Here is a 20922-nt window from a genome sequence, read left to right as displayed (position 1 = left end):
ACACACACTGATTAGTTAAACTGCAGGAATGTCTTAAAGACATAAAGACCTGGATGGCCGCTAACTTTCTGCTTCTTAATTCAGATCAAACTGAGGTTATTGTACTCGGCCCTGAAAGTCTTAGAAATATGGTATCTAAGCAGATTCTTACTCTGGATGCTTTATTGGTTTTGTGCAACATCTCTAAAATTAGAAATATCCTGTCTCTTGCTACTATTCAGTGCCTCCCTCATACATCCAGAACAGAATTAAACATTTTCCTCCTCACATACAAGATCTTGAATAATCAGGCTCTGTCTTACTTCCAGGCTGGACTACTGTAATTCATTATTTATCAGGATGTCCTAAAAACTCCCTGAAAAGCCTTCAGTTGATCCAAAATGCTGCAGTGAGCGTACTGACGGGGACTAGACAGAGAGAGCAGATTTTGCCCACACTGGCTTCTCTTCCTTTTTGATAAAGCACACAGGGCTGATTAGGTGACCCTGAATTCTCCCTCAGTTACCCTGCAATAGGCATATATTTATACACCACTCTGTATTTAACCATTAATGTCTGGCTGTCTTCACAGCGTGTCTTTTGTCCTGTCTCCGTCCCCTCAGCCCCTCAGCGCTCAGGCCCCTCCCTGAGCCTGGTTCTGGTGTAGCAGTGATTCCTGAGATTAGGGACAAAACAGGTTTTAATTTTCGAAAATATATTTTTTGATTTTTCAAAAACATATTTACATATAATTGTTACACAAAGTTTTGGCTGTCTCACCATGTTTTGGTACAATCTCCCAGGTGTAACATTTTTTAATAATTTATGTTTTTGCTGGAGAAGTGCAAGGTTTTTGTCAACACCGTCAGACACAAAGAAATGCAAAGATATATATTTTAAATTAAGTTGTTTCAGCTATTTTGACTATTAGCAGCTTCTCTGTTCTACTGTTTATGCACATATGTTTTCAAACTAATTATACCACGTTTAAAAGTAAGATGGTTTTGGCTTTTTATTATTAGAGTTACAGTCATACATATTTTCAGAAGCTTGTATTTACTCTCTATAAGAAACAATCATATTTAGCAGTGTGCAAATTACACATTTATTGAGAAAATTACATATTTTTATTGGAAGATCACGAAGGAGGAAAATATATGGTTCTCCAAAAGAGAAATATAAACAAAAACTCCATATTATGGAGTTGACAAGGTGCTGACGGTGGTGACACACTAGTAGAAAACAAGATATTATTTCTTTCAAAATGACCATTAAACCTTAACAACTTATGTAATATTACAAAGACACATCATAACAATTCTGTTTTTGCTCATGTCAAGTTCTACATCTTAATAGTTCACCAGCAAGTAGCTGCCTGCTCCTCCTTGATTCCTAAAGTTCTCTGTGGTTGCGTGATCCTGCTGTGCTTTCTCTCCTCATGTTTCTCTGTGCTTGTTTCCAAAACCTTCTCTTCTGCCTTTTTTCTCTTTCTTTCAGATCACTGATGTTCTTTATTTTTCCCTCTTTCACTCTGTTTCTCCATCTTTCCCTTTCCTTTATGAGAAACTCTTTCTTCAACTCGGGCTGGCTGTTAATTTTTTTCCTCCTTCTCTTTCGTTCCTCTGCTGACAGCTTCCCCTTTGCCATTCTAGCCTGAAATGTGCCATTTTGTAATTACTATAATTTTTCTGAACCATATGCATTTATACAGATTAAGGATGAATATTCACAACACAATTATGTATTAGGCAATAGAGATGCTATCCGGTCTTTAAGTCTGATGTCATTAGCCGTTTCCAGGTCCAAACTCTGCTGCAGAGCCCAAAGTCAAAGGAACTCTGCGGCATCGCTGAGAGTTACTAACTGTCTAAATTCTTTCATCTTTAATAAAATGACCAGTGTGGCTGAGATAGAAGTTAGCTTGCTGGTTTCCACCTAAATTCCAACACAGAAAACTAAACAGCAGTGACGTTTGTAGGGTTACTGAAGTTGGACTAACATCATATAATGATGTGCTAGGTGATCGCTAGCTACACAGCTATGTTAGCATAACATAAACACAGTGAAGCTGGAGGATGAACGCTAACTTTTTTTCCACTTGATAAAAGTTAATGCAAGGGTTTCTGATGGTTAGGCCAACAGGGATCACTGACTGTTTTTAGGGGCTTGTTCAGAAAAAGAGAACAAGATAAAAACCATTAAAACATTTTAACAGCACAACAGGCTTAATAAACACAGAGTAGTTTGGGCCCGGAAGCAGGATTCATACATCATCACTTAAAGACCAGCTCTCGGGGCAGAGATAGCTCAGTAGATGCCACACAATCGGAAGGTTGGGCGTTCAAATCCAACGAACAGCGGCTATCCTGGATTTGTAGCTGCCCACTGCATCACTGAGTGAACGTACATAAACAATGAGATTCAAGATAAGGCAAATATTCAACACATCTGTAAAGCAGAAATATCAGTAAAATACAAAGGAAGTAAAATGACTGAAATATTAATAAAAATAACTTAATATAATTGATGAATAGCAGACTTTTGTGGCATTTGTCAACACCATTAGAAAAAGGGTCAACACCGTCAGACAAAAATCCTGATGGTGTTGACAAAATACCCTACTTTCTCTCATAACACATGTTTTTCTGACAGACGCCATCTTGTTTTTCATCAGATGCTTATGGCCTCTACAATCTTACCTACATTATAAAATATTTATTTATTTAGGACAGAGCATGTTAATGAACATAAATGTAAAAAAAAAATTACATGAATGTAAACATGCCAGATTATAGCCAAGGGCTAATTTCCATCTGTTGTCCTTAAACATTAAAAAAAAGACATAATAATTCATAAAAATTCATCATTCATTCATAATAAAAACTCCATCACCAAACTTACACATACACACCATTCTGTTCCCAAATAAAACATTAAAACTATACAACTTATACATGATCACACACTTGATTTGTCCAGAACCAGTTTTTAACCTTTGCCTTAAACAAGTTGAATGTAGAGCATTCTCTAATGGGTTGAGGAAGACTGTTCCACAGATGGCCACCCTGGACAGAGAGGACGTTCTGCCCAAATGCTGTCCGTCTGTGGGGTATAAACAAGTCTCCTCGGATTGTAGCTCGAGTGGTCCTGTCTGCCTAATGAACTGCTTTAGTGGTGGTGGAGTGTAAGACTTTATATATTAAACAGACTCTTTTAAGTTTCACTAAGTTATTGAAGTTCAGTAATTTATGTTTTTTTAACACATGACAGTGGTGGTGGGAAGTCGGTTTTTTGTCAAGTAGTTTTAAACTTCTTTTATAAATGTTTTCAATAGTTTTAAGTGTTGTTGGACAAGCAAGTGACCAGGACGTCAAACAATAGTCCATATGAGAGATGATCATTGAGTAAAAATAAGTTTTTGCAACATTCATATTTAAATTATTACGTATATGATTAAAATTTCGATTATTAAATTAAATTATTTAATTAATTATTAAATTATTAAATAATTAAGCTCTTCTTACAAAAAACCAATTAAACCTTGCATTACATCGACTGTGGTGTTGACGCACTATGGTTGTGACACAGAGTTTTATCAGAAAGGTATGCCATAAATGAATAAAAATTAAAAAACTTATCACAGCAGCGACCTCATGGCATGTGTATCAAACAGGAAGTGGTAAAGGGGTCCTCAGAGTGTAAGCTACCTACAATAATTCCTGATTTTTTTGTACTTTAAAAAAATCTGATGGTGTTGACAAAAACTCTGGACACAATTTTAAGCAGTTAAAAAATATGTAAAAATAAATTTTCATTTGCATATTTTGATATTATATAAGGTATTGACTTAAATCCTTAGTGACGAGAGCCATGATGTTTGGCTGATGTTTGATGATTTTACATTACTTTTCTTTTTTTTTTTCTGTATTTTAATATTATCACACCTGCTTCTGGACAATGGATTTTTAAGGTACTGGTAATGTATTGTACCATTTAAAATAAATATATATGTATAAAAATGCAAAATCATAATGTTGTTGTATAAACATTGCCTTGGTTTGTCTTTTAGTCAGTTGGGTTAACACTTGTATTCATATTTTTAACCCCAAAATTGGGTTTTCTCTGTAATGCGACCCAGTGAGAACGCGTGGTTAAAGTGAACAGCAACAGTAAAGATGGTGCTAACCTGTTTTTAACTTTTGTTTAAGGAAAACCTGTGAAAATGTTCATATGACCTGACTGTACACATCTACGTGTTAATGTCCAGCACAGTGTAACAGTTACCCTCCAATGGCCACGAACGGAGTGAGCATACCGCGCGCTCCCTGTACGCCCGAGCGGATACGAGCACGAGCTCTGGGCACGTCCCGTTGCCATAGCACCGCACTAGGAAACCCACAACAGCAGGCGCGCTGGAGCGATGTCTGCCACGGGGGGGAAAGAGGAAGGAAAGCGGCGATGCCCCCTGCTTCTGAGACCGTACGTTACCGTACTCTTTTTACTGCCGCTGTCTGCACGTACATGCAGCCATGGTCACTGTTGTTTTGGTGCCTTCCAGCGCCTCTCGTACCCTGAACACCTCAGTCTCACACGGAGGCCCACGCGGAGCTCACCAGCGTTCCAGACAAACCACCAGTGTGCTGGGCTGTCACAGCAGGCGGAGCTTCAGCCTCGGGGGCAGCAAAGTCCTGGAGAAGAACGTCGTTCAGACTCCCAGACAGGCTGTTCAGGTACCTGAGCATCACAGGGAAAGCAGTGTCCTCACAGTCTGTGGGTCCTCTGACCAGTTTGAGAACACCAGTCACAGACTTTGTACTAGATTCAGATTAGACTCATCAGTTTCACAGTGATTACAGAGTAAAGCCCCGCGTCGTAGACTGTGTTTAATACATATAAACTGAAAGTTTAAAGAAGTACACTTAGATCAAACTCACCCTGATGTAATGCAGGCTGTAGTCACATTTTTATTTTGCAACCCAGACAAAAACACAAGACTTCATTTTGTGGATTATTCTGATGCCTGGCCTCTAAAATTAATTACATTCAGCTACCACTCACCAAGTTTTCAAAGCAATGACCTGAGTGCTTTGTGAAAAAGGCAATAAAAGTCATAACAGTATTGTCATAGCATGATGCACGTACCTCAGAATGATACGAATAAAAGAAACCTTACAGTAGGTGTGGTAACATATTATAGCTTCTTCTGTTTTTAAAGTAACAAAATGCATTAGAGGAGAGATGCAGGTAGTGGAGTTACCAATACCAAGATTGAGCTAACATGTAGTGATGTAGAAGTGCCTCCAGTTTACCTTTGGGTGCAGTACCAAGTTAGCTGGAGCTAGCTTCTGTGTTTTTTGCAGGTGTTTGATGAAGAAAACAATGATGTCACTCCTCAGCCGCTGTACCAGGCTGATCCAGGAGCAGTGCAGCCCATGTTGTTTGTGGATGAAATCTCTGTGGGCTCAGCATCAGACCAGCCAACAGCCACGGGCAGCTTCACTCTGCCTTTCTCCAGATACCAGAGTCTGAGGTGATGGTTATGCAGCTGGAGCTGCTCTGTGAGGCTTGAATGTGTGCAGTGCAAATGTTAAAGCATTGCTTGAATTTGAATATGAGTTTTCTCTGCAGGCCTTTCCATGTATTGTCTTTTCTAGTAGCCAAGTTCTCATCGGTACATCGTTGTTCCGCCATACCTCACGTGGATCTTGTTAAGCTCAGTGACGTCCACGCCGGTGTGGCTTTACTTGCTTGTCTCTCGCTCGTGTTCTGAGGTTGGGCAGCATTGTGGTTGTAACCTGGGGACCCTTGGTAGATGCATGCCCTGATCGAGATTTGAACCCTGACCTATCCTGTTTTCTTTCAAAATCTTTGATATGTGAATGTGATTGAATCAGTCAGGGAACTCCCAGTGATACAGGTATGGGTGGAAACCATTTCTAAAGCTTTACATTTAACCTCAGTAATTATAAACAGTAGAAGTTTGAATTAACCAGGGCTGCTGAAGCACACCTTCTTACTAAATTGTGCCACCAGTTGAGCAGGTCCACGGTACAGGGAGGCAGCCACAGCCAAGCACTTGATGGAGAGAGCGAGGACAAACTGTCTACAGTGACTGCAGGTTACACGTTTCACCCTGTAACAATGTGCTCACAATGTTTCCAGATCAGTATTTGGCAGCAGCAGAATATCCAGCCAGTCCACCACAGAGTCCGTGGATGACGAGGACATGTTTTCTAAACGTGACATTCCCCTCAGTTTTCCAGGTTAATAAATTGTTTCATTAAATGCACGCTGTATGTTTTCACTTTGTTCCTTTTGATTACTGCATTCATGATGTTTGAGCTTGTATGGTGGTTAATGAGCACATTTAATGTAAACTAAATGGTTTTTTAAATCTCCACATATTACTGTGACTAAAGGCCTCAGTTCTCGGTCACACCTACAACGTATCTTTGTGATGTTTATAAGAGTTTTTTCATATATTTTCTTGCTAGATGTGAAGGTAAAAAAGGACACGGAGAAAGAACAGGTGACAGAGGACATGCTGAAGGACATCACGGAGGTCTTTATCTCTGAGACAGACACCTTTTCACTGCTGGACATGCCCAGCAGCTTTGTGTCTGTGGATGCTGATGAGGCAGAAGCTACTATGTGGGTGAAGTGTTTCCCATATCTGACTGGCTGAGACGCTTACATATGAACCTGAACTGTGCCACTGACACGTTATGATTTTACCTCGTTTTCACAGAGCAAGAAACCATCAGTACGAGGAGGTCTGCAGGAACAGAGTGAGCAGGGATAAAACTGTGGAGCGATCAGTGCAAACGCTGACCGGAACAACTAAAAACAAGCATGTCCAGAGTAATGGGCTGATGGTGGTGGATGCAGGTAAGCTTTAAACACACACAGGTCAATGTACCTAAACATGAAGCTGGAATAACTTGATTTTTGGCAGCTTTATTTAAAACATGGCCTTCTTTCATCTGAAACTGTGCTTTTGGACTCAATATATTTCAAGTGTGATGAATATTTGGTTCCCAAACTTTGGTGTGTGGAAGTGCGTCGCTGTCTTAGATGTGTAGTGTTCACAGTGTCTTGGTTTTAGCTCACTATGTTTATATCAGAGTAGTTCATTGTTAGTGTTTAGTTCACCATTTTAACTATTTATCTGCCATTTTTAGCCAAATGTTCTGGCTAAAAATGGCTAGCTAGAACATTAAGCTAGCCCCTTTTCCAACAATTTATGAACTGTGGATTAGCATTTACCTTTTTATCCACATTAGTGTCTAACCGAATTTCCCGGAGGAACCCACCCGAGGGATTAATAAAGTTTTCTAATCTAACTTATCTGATGGTGAAGGTGCTGCAGAGGTTTTGGTCTGCATTGACCTGATAGCTTAATGCAGTTGCTGCAGATTTGTCGGCTACATCGATCATGCAGCTATCTTATTATCCACTCATGTCCCAAAGGCTTTCTTGTGACTGTGGAGACCACTGAAGTACACCGAATTCATTGGTATAATCAGGAAATTCATTTCAGATTATTTGAACTTGATGTCCTGCTACGAGCAGTTATCAGAGGATGGGTAGGCTGTGGTCAGCAACAATATTCAGCTAAGCAGTGATGATGCTTGGTGTGAAGGAGGCCCAAAGTGTGCTGGGAAATGATGCCCCACACCATTACACACCCACCACCAGCTTCACCTGTTGGTACCAGGCAGGGTGGAGCTATGCTTTCATATATGTTTACACCAAATTCTGATCCTACCCCACCCTTCTTTTTAGATTTTCACACACTCTCAATAGTAGAACCCACCATTCACTATATCCTTATATTGTTCTACTTTCTACTTTAGTTCTACTTTCAGCATTTCACTTCCTCCATAAAACAGAGGATGGAGTGTTGAGCTTTTATAAATGGACGGTGTTTTCAGATGTTTGCATGTCCACAGCCACGAATGTTACCATCTGCGACATGTGTGAGCCTTTAAGTGATGCTGAGCAGGAGGAAACAGCAGGTATCTGTAACCCAGTGAAGACTGACCACGCAGAGGGTGTGACGTACTCCAGCAGAGGTGCAGACAGGAGTGTGTCAGTGGGCAGCACAGCCACTACAGGTAACAGGCAGCACCCACTGTTTCACTGTGCTTCATTCAAACAGGGCTCAGGGTTCGTCATCATTCAGAACTGAAGTTTTAACAGTTTCATTCTTTTTACAGTACAGAAAGTGTTTTCTTGTATTTGTCTTCAGTCAGCGCCTCTGGTTCACTCAAAGAAGTGGATGTGAAAGCTTTAAACGCTGAGATGGAGTGGGAGCTCATCATGCTGTCAGAGACGTTTCAGCTCTATTTACAAACAGTGGAGAGAAGCATCCTGCAGAACAGCTTTCACCCTCAGCTGGCAGCTTACAGACAGCTGCCTGTGCTGGGAGGTAGTCCTCACACCACCCTCACACCACCCTCACGCCATCCTCACGCCACCCTCACGCCACCATCACGCCACCATCACGCCACCATCACGCCATCCTCACGCCACCCTCACGCCACCATCACGCCACCCTCACGCCACCCTCACGCCATCCTCACGCCACCCTCACGCCACCATCACGCCACCCTCACGCCACCCTCACGCCATCCTCACGCCACCATCACGCCACCCTCACGCCACCCTCACGCCACCATCACGCCATCCTCACGCCACCATCACGCCACCATCACGCCACCCTCACGCCACCCTCACGCCATCCTCACGCCACCCTCACGCCACCCTCACGCCATCCTCACGCCACCCTCACGCCACCCTCACGCCATCCTCACGCCACCCTCACGCCACCCTCACGCCACCCTCACGCCACCATCACGCCATCCTCACGCCACCCTCACGCCACCATCACGCCACCATCACGCCATCCTCACGCCACCCTCACGCCACCATCACGCCACCCTCACGCCACCATCACGCCACCTCACGCCACCCTCACGCCACCCTCACGCCACCATCACGCCACCATCACGCCACCCTCACGCCACCCTCACGCCACCATCACGCCACCCTCACCCACCATCACGCCATCCTCACGCCACCCTCACGCCACCATCACGCCACCCTCACGCCACCATCACGCCATCCTCACGCCACCCTCACGCCACCATCACGCCACCCTCACGCCACCATCACGCCACCCTCACGCCACCCTCACGCCACCATCACGCCACCCTCACGCCACCATCACGCCATCATCACGCCACCATCACGCCACCCTCACGCCATCATCACGCCACCATCACGCCACCATCACGCCACCCTCACGCCACCATCACGCCACCCTCACGCCACCATCACGCCACCATCACGCCACCCTCACGCCACCATCACGCCATCATCACGCCACCATCACGCCACCCTCACGCCACCATCACGCCACCATCACGCCACCCTCACGCCACCATCACGCCACCCTCACGCCACCATCACGCCATCATCACGCCACCATCACGCCACCCTCACACCACCGTCTCGCCATCCTCACACCACCATCACGCCACCATCACGCCACCCTCACGCCACCATCACGCCACCCTCACGCCACCCTCACGCCACCATCACGCCACCCTCACGCCACCCTCACACCACCGTCTCGCCATCCTCACACCACCATCACGCCATCATCACGCCACCATCACGCCACCATCACGCCATCATCACGCCACCATCACGCCACCCTCACGCCACCATCACGCCACCCTCACGCCACCATCACGCCACCATCACGCCACCATCACGCCACCATCACGCCACCCTCACGCCATCATCACGCCACCATCACGCCACCCTCACGCCACCATCACGCCACCCTCACGCCACCATCACGCCACCATCACGCCACCATCACGCCACCCTCACGCCACCCTCACGCCACCCTCACGCCACCATCACGCCACCCTCACGCCACCATCACGCCACCATCACGCCACCCTCACGCCACCATCACCGTTGTTACTACTAGATGAAGCGTGACCACTGGAGTGAGTGAAATCATTTTTTCAGACCCAGAGTCTCCAGTGAAGAATGAGATCGTGGAGCAGAGGACGGGGGACACGGACGGCGGTCCGTCTCTGCAGTGTCTCTGGGTTTTCAGCTGTGAGCTCAGCAGAGGACGCAGCGTGAGCTGCATGACCTGGAACAGGAAGAATCCGGTAACAGAACAAAGATCAGCTCCGTCTCACAGAAACTGATTCAAGAGCAAAGGGCCTGAAGTTAGAGTATATTTCTGTGCAACAGAAGTCTTTTGTCCTTGTGTTATTCATATGTGTCCCTGATGTTGCTGGACTGTTTCAGTCTGAACGGTGAAGTCAGAGTGAGCTGGGTTATTAAAATAATCTTTAAATATACAATTCAAAGGTAGTATAACCAAGTAAAGTCAGCTAACTTTCAGACACACCTCCAGTCTGGAGAGAAGGCCGTACCTTTGCTCAGTTAAATGCTGAAGGAGCCTGGCTCATATTGGGTCTGTCTGTTTTGATAATATTGTATTGAAAGAACTGAGCATGATTTATTGAGATAGAGAAAGGAATGTATTTGTCGATTAGACTGTGGTGACCTATCAGTGCCAGGGTTTAGGACAGGACCCCCCACAGCTGAGACTCTGGTGGTGATGATGATGAAGATGGAGGCTTGAGTAGAGCTCTGGCTGAGGGTGGGGAGGTGGAGGTTTGCACAAAGGAGAATCTGAAAGGAAGAATGACAGAGAGCACACATGTAAACCGTGCAAAGTGGAAGCTGATTGGTTCAAAGAAAAACAGGTGAGAGGATGACCAAAGTATTGACGTCAGCATTGGCAGCGTGGGAAAGTCGTGTAGGAAGCAGACTAACACCCAGGAAAGCAGGCAGACGACTGGTTACAGATCCGCCTCATGTGGCTGTCTTCTAGGACCTCCTGGCTGTGGGTCATGGCGAGTTTAACTCTGGGAACCAGAAACCAGGTCTGGTGAGCTGCTGGTCCATCAAAAACCTCAAGGTATGACTTTGCTTTGGACTGGATTTAGTCAGCTCCCCTCATCATCATCGCACAGATTGTTGAGTGAGGATGTTCTTCCTCCTGCAGTGGCCCGAGCACATTGTCCACTGTGACAGCGCCGTGACCACTCTGGATTTCTCAGCTAACAGTCCCAGTCAGCTGGCTGTAGGCACACATGACGGCAGCATAACAATCCACAATGTGCACAGTCAGGACAACAGGTCACATGGTGTCAGCAGCCGGTGAGGGGCATGTGCAGTGCACACCGCAGGTCCTTTAATACACGCTGAAAGTCAGCCATGCTACTGCTCTGTCTTTGGTTCATGTGCTCTGTGTAGGGACAGTCCCAACAGACACCTGGGGCCAGTGTGGCAGCTCAGGTGGACCCAACAAGAAGTGAGCTCGACGGGGGAAGAGAAGGTGGAGGCCCTCCTCTCTGTGGGTGCAGACGGCAGAATCAGCAAATGGTTTTCCTTCAAAGATGGCCTCGACTGCATAGGTACTCAGCAGCCGGCTCAGTGCAAAGCTGAGGCAGCATATAGGTCATCGTTGTCTCAGGATAGTTCCAGCCTTTTTGTTGGCCCTGAAAAAATTCTGAAAAAACGTTCTTTTCTTAGCGAATCTTGGCACTTGGCAGTAATGTCAAACTCTAATGGGTGAGTATTTTTTCAAAGGTGTGCAGAGGAGAAGCAGAGCTTTTATTTCAATGGTCACAGGAAATGAAAAACCATATGAAATAAAATGAGTCCAATCTGACAGAAATACTCAACAGATGCTGAGCTAACTCTATAGATACACAGTGCAACTCAAACTGGCTGTTGCTCTGTGGCTTCTGCATGCTCTTGTTCACAGACAAACAGACAAAAGGCAATGATCAAATTACTCCTTCTCTGCTCTCACCTTGGTGTCCAGTAAATGATATAAACTGATCCATTTCTTGCCGTAGACTTGATGAAGCTGAGGCGGATTCAAAATACAGAGACAAAGGCTGGAGGGAAGAGGACAGAGATGATGGCAGAAAGTGTCCTGACAGCACTGACTCCTGGGCTCTGCTTTGACTTTCATCCCACAGTAAGTTACCGTTGGGTCTTAAAGAGATAGACCCGCTGACTCAGGGACCAATCACTGCGAACAAAGCAAGACGACCACAGCGCTCTTTGTCTTCTGCTTGCTGCAAGGGGAGTCGTCAGGGTCTTAGAGTTGTGAGCTCTTCACCTGATCTCAGCCAACTCCAAGTTCCAGCCTCCCCTCACAGTCCTTTTATTGACAACAGTAGTTACACAAACATCTCGTTAGTCATGTGACAGATAGAGACTCACATGTGAACATGTGACATTGTCTGCTACACCACATATCACTGTGACCTTTCACTGACATCTCCAGTCACCCCATATATGGCGTAACCTTTTAACGAACCAGTGTGTAGAAAACAGTGGTGGGCGTTCTTGCTAAAGATCTAATCACCTTGGCCTTCCTGCACAATGACGACCATATTGATCCACAGTTCTCTAACAGTTACTAACAGGGATTCATGCAATCCCTGATACGTGACCAATGTATGCCACTTCTCCACTGTGTTCCACTGTTCCTGCAGGACTCCAGTATCTACCTGACTGGGACATGGGAAGGTCTCATCCACCAGTGCTCCTGCTCCAACAGTGAGCAGTTCCTTGAAACCTACAGGAAGCACTTTGTAAGTTCTTCAGAGTAAAAGCTGCCAAAGACTTCTGGAAAAAACATCTGTTTATTCCCCAAAAGCCTTTACTTTTTATTCCAAACTGGAACTCCAACTGCAGTATAACAGCTCTGTAGGTGACACTTCTTGGAAAGTAATACTTCTTATTTGTCAGTTAACTTCATTTAACCTCCTAGGACCTGCCGTCCACATATGTGGACATCACATTTTTGGTTATTTTGACCAAAATACTCAATTTTGCTCTACATGGGCCTGATATCCACTTACAAGGACATTATACTGCTACTGTTCTATCAAAATTTTAAATGAATATCCTCATTTGTGGCTCTTATTTTTCTTAAAAACAAAAATAAGGTAAAAAAAAAAAATCTGGAAATTCTTTGTTTTTACATTCATCGGGCCCCAATGTGACCAAATATCAAAGAGAAATTAAAAATGCATGTCGTGGAAGAGTTCGGGTCTTAGGAGGTTAAAGGAAAACAACAGATAAAGTAAACTGACACCTACCTGTCTGTCTCTGTAAGTATTCCTGGACTGACTCAGCCATACTGGGATCAGGGGTTTGATTTGGACTGGTTTGCAGTCACCTTCATAAATGGTATCAGTCTAATTTTAGGCTTAGGTAAAGTTTTGGACCTGATTTTAGAGTGGATGTTGTTTGATGTGAATTGGGTTGAGACTGCTTTGTGTCTCATTGCGGTTTTAGAGTTTCTTTATGAGGTTTATTGCTTAGATTTTGTGTCAGTATATTCCTTTATTCTTCAGTGAATTATGCTGCACACACAACTTGGTTGGGAGTCATTTTCACCGATTCTTTGATTTACAGCATATTTTAAACTTTACAGATTTTTCTCTGGGTGAATGTGAAGCCTTAAACTTACTAAGTATTCTTGGTATGTGAATGCAGCAGTACATTGTTAGAGTAATGTATAAATGTTGTCCACATACCAAGAATACTGATTCAGTCAATGAAATTAATTTCACTTAGATCTGTAAATAAAACAAAAACTGCTTCGGAAATGAAAATGTGATATTGAGCCATTTTACACAGTTCCCACAGTTCCCACAGTTCCCAGCTCGTGGCAGCAACACTCCAATAAAATAAACACAGAGAAAGCAGGAGAACTTAAACATATATACACACATATGCTATCTTTGTAGTAAGATTTTGAGTAAAGGAAGTCTGGCAAAATAATAACTTCACTGTTTGTTACAAACTGCTGTTTATATGGTGCTGAATCTTCTTCGTGGGTGTGTGATATACACTCAGACCCCTCTGAGACTTCTTCTTCTTTGTCAGTGTCCTGTAAACTGTGTTGCATGGTCTCCATTCAACCCTGATGTGTTCCTGAGCTGCTCATCTGATTGGACCATCCAGCTGTGGAAGCAGCACCACTTGAAGCCTGTGTTGGGTTTCATCTCCGCCCAGAAGGCCGTCTACGACATCAAATGGTCCCCAAAGTGGCCTACTGTATTTGGAGCCGTCAATGGAGGGCAGCTAGAAATCTGGGACCTGAGTTCGAGCATGTAAGTACCTTTGGGTGGCGCTGTCACTTGGTGTTCTCTGTGGTAGAGTATCACTTCCTCTTCCTGTTCCAACACAGAGTGGTGTGTTTGTGTAGCTTATCTGCCAGAGACGGCATCCATCCCACTTTGGATGGAGCAGCTCTCATTTCTAGAAATATGGACAAATTCATTAAACCCCCCAAAATATGACTATCCAGAGTTGGGACCAGGAAGCAGAGTTGCAGTCTTACACGCCTCTCTGCAGCTTCTCTCCTCCTGCTACCCCCCCAAAAACCCATCTCCATTGAGACTGTGTCAGCTCCCAAACAGACAAAAAACAAACTAAAAACCAGCAATAAACAACTTAAACATAAAAAATCACAAAGAAAGAACAATACAGTATCCACATCTGAACCAAAGAGTAAAACAGTGAAATGTGGATTATTAAATATTAGGTCTCTCTCCTCCAAGTCTCTGTTAGTACATGACTTAATAATTGATCAACAAATCGATTTACTCTGCCTTACAGAAACCTGGTTGCAGCAGGATGAGTATGAGAGAAAAAATTACCAATAATCATCTCACAGATGTAATATTATCTACAGCTACTTTTAGTACCATCGATGTTAAGTTAGACTCTTTTTCTCCAATTGATCTTTCTGAGTTAACTTCAATAATTACTTCCTCCAAACCATCAACGTGTCTTTTAGACCCCATTCCTACAAAACTGCTCAAAGAAGTCCTGCCATTAATTAATGCTTCGATCTTAAATATGATCAACCTATCTCTAATAATCGGCTATGTACCACAGGCCTTCAAGCTGGCTGTAGTTAAACCTTTACTTAAAAAGCATCTCTAGACCCAGCTGTCTTAGCTAATTATAGGCCAATCTCCAACCTTCCTTTCATATCAAACATCCTTGAAAGAGTAGTTGTCAAACAGCTAACCAGAGGTGGGACCAAGTCATTGTTTTGCAAGTCTCAAGTAAGTCTCAAGTCTTTATCGTTAAGTCACAAGTCAAGTCTCAAGTAATGTCAGGCAAGTCAGAGTCGAGTCTCAAGTCACTGGTGTAAAAGTCCGAGTAAAGTCACAAGTCTGAAACTTTGAATTTCAAGTCCTTTCGAGTCTTTAAAAAAAAAAGAAAAAAAGAATGTTGCAGTTATGCTAAATGTAAATATTAGACCATGTGATTTTTAAATCTGTTTTTCTCAACACATGATGAAATACTGAACTTAGAAAATATACACAAATTATGAAATTGCACCTCTATAAAATGCAGCTCAATTAAACTTAGCTCCAAGAATAATTTTCACTGCCAGTTCTGAGATAAGCTGCATGTTATTCTTGGATGCGCTTGTAGGACCGGCTTTAAAATCGCATGACAAAAATATCATACACATTAAAAAAAACAGTATCACCAACGTAGCCTGGACAACATTTGCTAGTTAGATGAAGTCAGCTATCTCATCGTAGCAAAAGAGAAGCACCACCCACCGTTCTTTATGCAACTTCAACTCTTGGACAAAGTTGGAAGTTGTTCCATCTCCGTCTGTGATTCTCTTCTTGCATGTTTTGCATATTGCATTTCAGTTTTTTGTTGACTACTTCATAGTTTATGTACCTGAAAAAAAATAACTACTCGCAGCATTTTTGAGCTTTTTTTTTTTTTTTTTTTTTTTTGAAAAAAATTGGGTTAATTTGATTGGCTGTGCTACAGCTCACGCACACATATGTACGGAGTGTGGTTTGAATAAATGAATGAATGAATTGAATTAATGGTGCACACTTTCTATATAATATGCGTGTTAAATTTTAGATTTCGGGTGAAATATCAAGTTTTTTCAAGTAAACAGGTTCAAGTCCAATTCAAGTCACAAGTCACTGGTGTAAAAGTCCAAGTCAAGTCACAAGTCTTAGGACATTTTTTCAAGTCAAGTCTAAAGTCATAAAATTAATGACTCGAGTCTGACTCGAGTCCAAGTCATGTGACTCGAGTCCACACCTCTGCAGCTAACAGATCATCTGCAGAGGAATGGCTTATTTGAAGAGTTTCAGTCAGGTTTCAGAGCTCATCACAGCACAGAAACAGCTTTAGTGAAGGTTACAAATGATCTTCTTATGGCCTCTGACAGTGGACTCATCTCTGTGCTTGTCCTGCTAGACCTCAGTGCTGCGTTCGATACTGTTGACCATAATATCCTATTAGAGCGATTAGAGCACTTCGCTCTCGCTCTGCAGGCCTACTTGTTGTTCCTAGAGTATTTAAAAGTAGAATGGGAGGCAGAGCCTTCAGTTTTCAGGCCCCTCTTCTGTGGAACCAGCTTCCAGTTTGGATTCGGGAGACAGACACTATCTCTACTTTCAAGATTAGGCTTCAAACTTTCCTTTTTGCTAAAGCATATAGTTAGGGCTGGACCAGGTGACCCTGAATCCTCCCTTAGTTATGCTGCAATAGACGTAGGCTGCCGGGGATTCCCATGATGCATTGAGTTTTTCCTTTCCAGCCACTCACTATGTGTTAACAGACCTCTCTGCATCGAATCATATCTGTTATTAACCTCTGTCTCTCTTCCACAGCATGTCTTTATCCTGTTTTCCTTCTCTTTACAGTATAAAGCGCCTTGAGGCGACTGTTGCTGTGATTTGGTGCTGTATAAATATTATTGAATTGAACTGAATGTGAGTCTGACTCACATTCAGTCCACCTGTGCTGCTCTCTGTATCACCTGTGTCTTGTCCATATATGCACCTCTTTGCTCCAGTCTGGACCCAGTCATTGTGCAGCCTGCAGCCCCTGGTGTGAGGATGACGTCCTTGCTGTTTTCCTCTCAGGCTGACTGCGTTGTGGTAGGAGACAGTGATGGTCATGTGACTGTCTACCAGCTGAAGAATCTCAATGTAGGAGAGCAGAGCCAGGTAACATTAAGCTGGTAGAAAGGACGGCCTGATTCTAGCAGTGGGAAAGAAGCAGCAGGGGAGACATTTCCTTTTAAGAGCTGTCTGCTTGGTGTGTGTTAGATGGCAAAGACAATGATGTGGTTTAAAATTTTGTTCTGGATGTTTTCTTACAGGTGGATGTTCTGGAAGACCTCATCTGCTCTGCAGCATCTAGATAACTCTATGAAACAAACACATGTATGTCCAATCAGCCTGAGGTTGGTGACAGAGTCGTCTGTAGAAATGTACATAAGACACAAAGATAGCCACACTCCTGTTTCCATTGGCTGCTGCTTCATGAGCATCTGTAGAGGTAGACTAGGTTACCAGATAAGACAAAAGAATCAGCAGCTAGAAACATGTTTGTATGGTTGTTTATAGGTGAGACACCTGACAGATAAGTGTCCCAACCAGACAATGATTTGGATACTATAGAGGACTTATTTAACCTAACTACAGCAAGGTCTACATACAGCCAGGATTATAATTTAAGAAGACGTTATAGAAATACAGCAGGCCCTATTATGCTTTTCCTTATTTTGATAATATACGTACTGTTTCAGACATGTACAGTGTTTCATATACGTAGGTCAGTGTATATGCAGGCAATCCATGTAACTCAGTTCCTTATACTTTGACTCAGGACAGTGTCAACAAGAGGGGATTCCCTTATAGAGTCACCTCAGCTATTTGTGCTGTTTTGGTCATTAAATTCCCCAAATGATACCAAGCACATGGAATCCACAGTCTCGGCATCCCACAGCAGTTTGTGTCAGGTGACTTTCAGATAAGATTATGAAACAATGACAGAGGGTCTTCAGTGTGATAACAAAGAGAAGCATGAGTCATTATCTCATCATTACTTGGACTTTATTGTTGATTTCAGCACTTCACACTACCGTTAGTCATCACCTCAAACTATGTGTCACCACTGACTCATTTTCCTCCTTTGGAGTAAACGACCAATCAGACAGCACATCTGAGCTGCTGTCATCGTCACACAGTCTGACACACATTCAGATACAGTAAAGTATGACAGCAGCAACAGTTTCAAAGCTGAACATCATTTGCATATTAAGAATTTTACTGCAAGAAAAAAATAGTGCAAAGCTGAACATAGTGAATTTGCTTTATGTATGATTTCCTTCAAAATATTTGTCTTTTTCCCAAAGTACTGTTGACAAATTCAGTGTATGAATATGAATGACTTTCATGTTAGAACCTGTGAAATAAAGTGTGTGCCTTGTTCAGTCTGATACGTTTGTGATGATTGACATGTATGAAACTCAGAATCTCTGTCTTCATTTAATTGATTTCCTTTAATGACTCTTTTTTGTCTTTTATTGCTAGCATGTGTGCTCAGAGGTAAAGTGCATTATAAGCATGTCGTGGCTTTTTGTCCCTCGCTCTGCTTTGCATGTGACTGGATTATTAGAACATTAAAAGACCAACAAATATAAGTTTGTCATACTTTATGGATGAAATAGTCTTGAAAAATATAAATAACATCTATAGCAGAAGCAGTCTATCACTCTTGCTCTTGCAAGACAATTTTGTGTCCAGTTGTTAATTCTTGAACAATGAGCACCAGTCTCTTACAAAAGATGTGATTTGCTATGGTTCTCTAACCCCAACCAGGTTACTAAAGTACTGAAAATGGAGAGACAACATTGCAACAACTTGCCAAATATGCTAGGTCCATCATGTGCAGCCAATAAACCTGTGATCCTGTGGATTTTGGTACGACTTTTAAAGGTCTGCGTTTCTGCAACCAAGACGTTGGTAACGAGTCGTAAAAGTCCTGATAGTTTAAATTGGGAAGGTGCAGATCTGAGTGACTCTGGTAGATCAGCTGCTCATTCAGACTGAGATAGAGGGTATCTGCAGTTTTTCCATGTTCATCAAACCATTCCAGAGTGTACTGAGGTGGCGGGATGAATCCTGTTAAGAGACACTAATGTGATTTATGTGCACCGTTAACATGAAGAACCATGATTTGAATCTGCGCTGAAGTTTCTAGAAGGAATTCACAGCAGATGTGATAACTTTCGCTTTGCTAATGCATTGAGGCGCTTCAGGCCGTCTACATCCTGTGGTTCTGAACTTTGGATGGACAAATGGCAGCAGCCGTTTATCAGAAGCACCAAACTGCTCTTGGCGATGATCTGACTCTGTCCTCTGGCCACAACCTTTTATCCCCTGTTAGCGTTGTTTGGTCTTTGCACCTGCACGTGTCTTTTGCTTCCAGCAAAATAATTGTGAAAACAGGACATTCAGCATCTAGCAGATGTTATATATGCAATATGCAGCAGCAGTTTTTAACAGTTACCTGCCTGCTATACCCAAGAGACGTGATGATTTAAGGTGTCAGTCCTTTTACCACAGAATGGATCACGTGACCAGTTAATCAGCCCTTAAAGTGGTGACAAACTGTTGGCTCTGTCTGTCAAAATGAAAAGTAGTTATTGGGGCTAAAAAAGGAATTAAGGCCTATTAAACGACCAAACATTGCAAGAGAGCTGATCCAGTTTTCAGCAAGTCTATCATCAGCCGGGCTGATTCATGACCAGACCAGAACGTCCCAGGTGTGAAGTCAGTGAATCAGTGCTGGCCTGGTGCTGAACAAACTGAGGCTGAAGGGACTGGGGAGACATCAGCACATCACATTTTATATTAGTTTTATTCTTGATGTTATTATAATGTTCTTCTAATAAGGAACAAAGGTACAGACACCAACCTCCTGATGTGTGGAGCAGTGGTGGTAGAGGAACTTCGTACCAGCCTTTTAGTAGAAGAGGGGGTGAGGGAAAGGTGGACTTTGGAGGGCTTGGGGGGAGGGAGGATGGAGCAGGGTGAAGTCTTGGACAGGTTTAACCTGAAACAGAAAACAAGAACACGTTATAACGTATTCGTATACACGTATATGTTATCCAAGAGCAAATACTAAACCTTCACAAAAATGAGCACAACGAACAATTTCTCTAAAAATTCTTCTGATGATTTCTACGCTCATTGCAGGAATCAACATCTGCACATATACTCTGTACAAGAGATAAAGTACAAATACACTTTGACGTGTTGGAGGTACCTCTATTTAACCTCCTTGGAAGTAGCCCAGTGTTTGGTTGTGTCAGGTTAGCAGTTTAGTGATGTTAGTTTACAGGAGAAGCCTGAAGCACGTTGTGAGTTTGGTTCATGGTCATCCTTCACTTTTGTTTCTTTTTGCCACAGCTCCCATATCCCCGATTTGTAAGTATTACTTTTTAGAAAATGTTTCTTGAGCTATGGCAGCATCTTATATATCTTCTATATTTGGGCCGTGGATTCAGGGACCAAAACAAAAACTGTAATGAGCAGAGGTATTATCTACTGATTGTGTGTCTGGTGGCAGCCAAGGGTGGAGAGCAAAGGCAGCTGGCAGGTCAATCGAAACGCAGCTCAGGCCGCAGCTGCAGCAAAAACTTGGGTGTAGGAGGAGTTCAGTAATGCCGTGGGAAAACACATTCGGACTGCCTTGAAGCGATTCTGGCAAACCGTCAGGAGGGGGAAGTGGTGCTCTACCAACACTGTGTACAGTAAAGGTGGAGGACTGCCTGACTTGAACTGAGGACAGTGTCAGGCGTCATTTATGTCATTTATTGGTTAACCTGTGGCCACACATATTTCCCACCTGTCTTTCATTTGTGTATTGGAGGTGGTTCTTCTTTGTTATTGTTAGCCTCAGGTAGGTTTTAGTTTTAATGGCTACCTTTGATATTGCTGTGTTTCTAGCGAACCCTTCGCTTGT

At 43.2% G+C, this 20922-nt stretch overlaps 2 protein-coding genes and 1 long non-coding RNA gene across 8 annotated transcripts in view; 1 reads left to right on the top strand and 2 right to left on the bottom strand.

Moving 5' to 3' along the window:
- The first annotated feature begins 4310 nt into the window (after positions 1–4310).
- On the top strand, positions 4311–18391 carry dnai4 (dynein axonemal intermediate chain 4). 3 transcript variants are annotated; one of them, XM_025900528.1, is made up of 17 exons: positions 4311–4458; positions 4538–4709; positions 5340–5494; positions 6142–6242; positions 6474–6630; positions 6728–6867; positions 7914–8096; positions 8231–8410; positions 10027–10175; positions 10910–10996; positions 11084–11238; positions 11335–11495; positions 11943–12067; positions 12591–12689; positions 13993–14219; positions 16961–17114; positions 17270–18391. In XM_025900528.1, the coding sequence occupies exons 1-17, from the start codon at positions 4400–4402 to the stop codon at positions 17312–17314; spliced, it is 2349 nt and encodes a 782-aa protein (XP_025756313.1). In that variant the 5' UTR covers positions 4311–4399; the 3' UTR covers positions 17315–18391. The 3 variants fall into 3 exon arrangements, with proteins under 3 accessions (XP_025756313.1, XP_005464596.1, XP_005464595.1); XM_005464539.4 differs by having other exon boundaries at positions 5340–5509; positions 7932–8096; XM_005464538.4 differs by having other exon boundaries at positions 5340–5509.
- Positions 10531–12028, bottom strand: LOC112842921 (uncharacterized). Its single transcript, XR_003214977.1, has 2 exons — positions 11897–12028; positions 10531–10707 (listed from the first exon to the last, which is right to left on the bottom strand). It is a non-coding gene; the product is annotated as an uncharacterized LOC112842921 (long non-coding RNA).
- The window catches only part of LOC100703039 (dual specificity protein phosphatase CDC14AB), an 18179-nt gene continuing 15245 nt past the window's right edge, over positions 17989–20922 (bottom strand). For 3 of the 4 annotated variants that reach the window (XM_013266821.2, XM_013266819.3, XM_013266820.3), the window contains 2 exons: positions 19873–20010; positions 17989–19777 (listed from right to left, as the gene is read on the bottom strand). In XM_013266821.2, coding sequence (XP_013122275.1) covers positions 19729–19777; positions 19873–20010 — 187 coding nt within the window. In that variant the 3' untranslated portion in view covers positions 17989–19728. Of the gene's footprint in view, positions 19778–19872; positions 20011–20922 lie in introns of those variants that run through there. The other variant, XR_268007.4, reaches the window with a different exon arrangement.

Source organism: Oreochromis niloticus, linkage group LG18 (genome assembly GCF_001858045.2).
Source record: "Oreochromis niloticus isolate F11D_XX linkage group LG18, O_niloticus_UMD_NMBU, whole genome shotgun sequence".
Taxonomy (NCBI): domain Eukaryota; kingdom Metazoa; phylum Chordata; class Actinopteri; order Cichliformes; family Cichlidae; genus Oreochromis; species Oreochromis niloticus.
The sequence above is the reverse complement of the archived record's forward strand: the minus strand, read 5'-3'. Positions and strand labels throughout refer to the sequence as shown.

Coding starts and splice junctions, on each gene's coding strand:
- dnai4 (XM_005464538.4), top strand. CDS start 4,400: ATGTCTGCCACGGGGGGGAAAGAGGAAGGAAAGCGGCGATGCCCCCTG. Junction 4,459..4,537: donor TGCCCCCTGCTTCTGAGACC/GTACGTTACCGT, acceptor GGTGCCTTCCAG/CGCCTCTCGTACCCTGAACA. Junction 17,115..17,269: donor ATGTAGGAGAGCAGAGCCAG/GTAACATTAAGC, acceptor GTTTTCTTACAG/GTGGATGTTCTGGAAGACCT.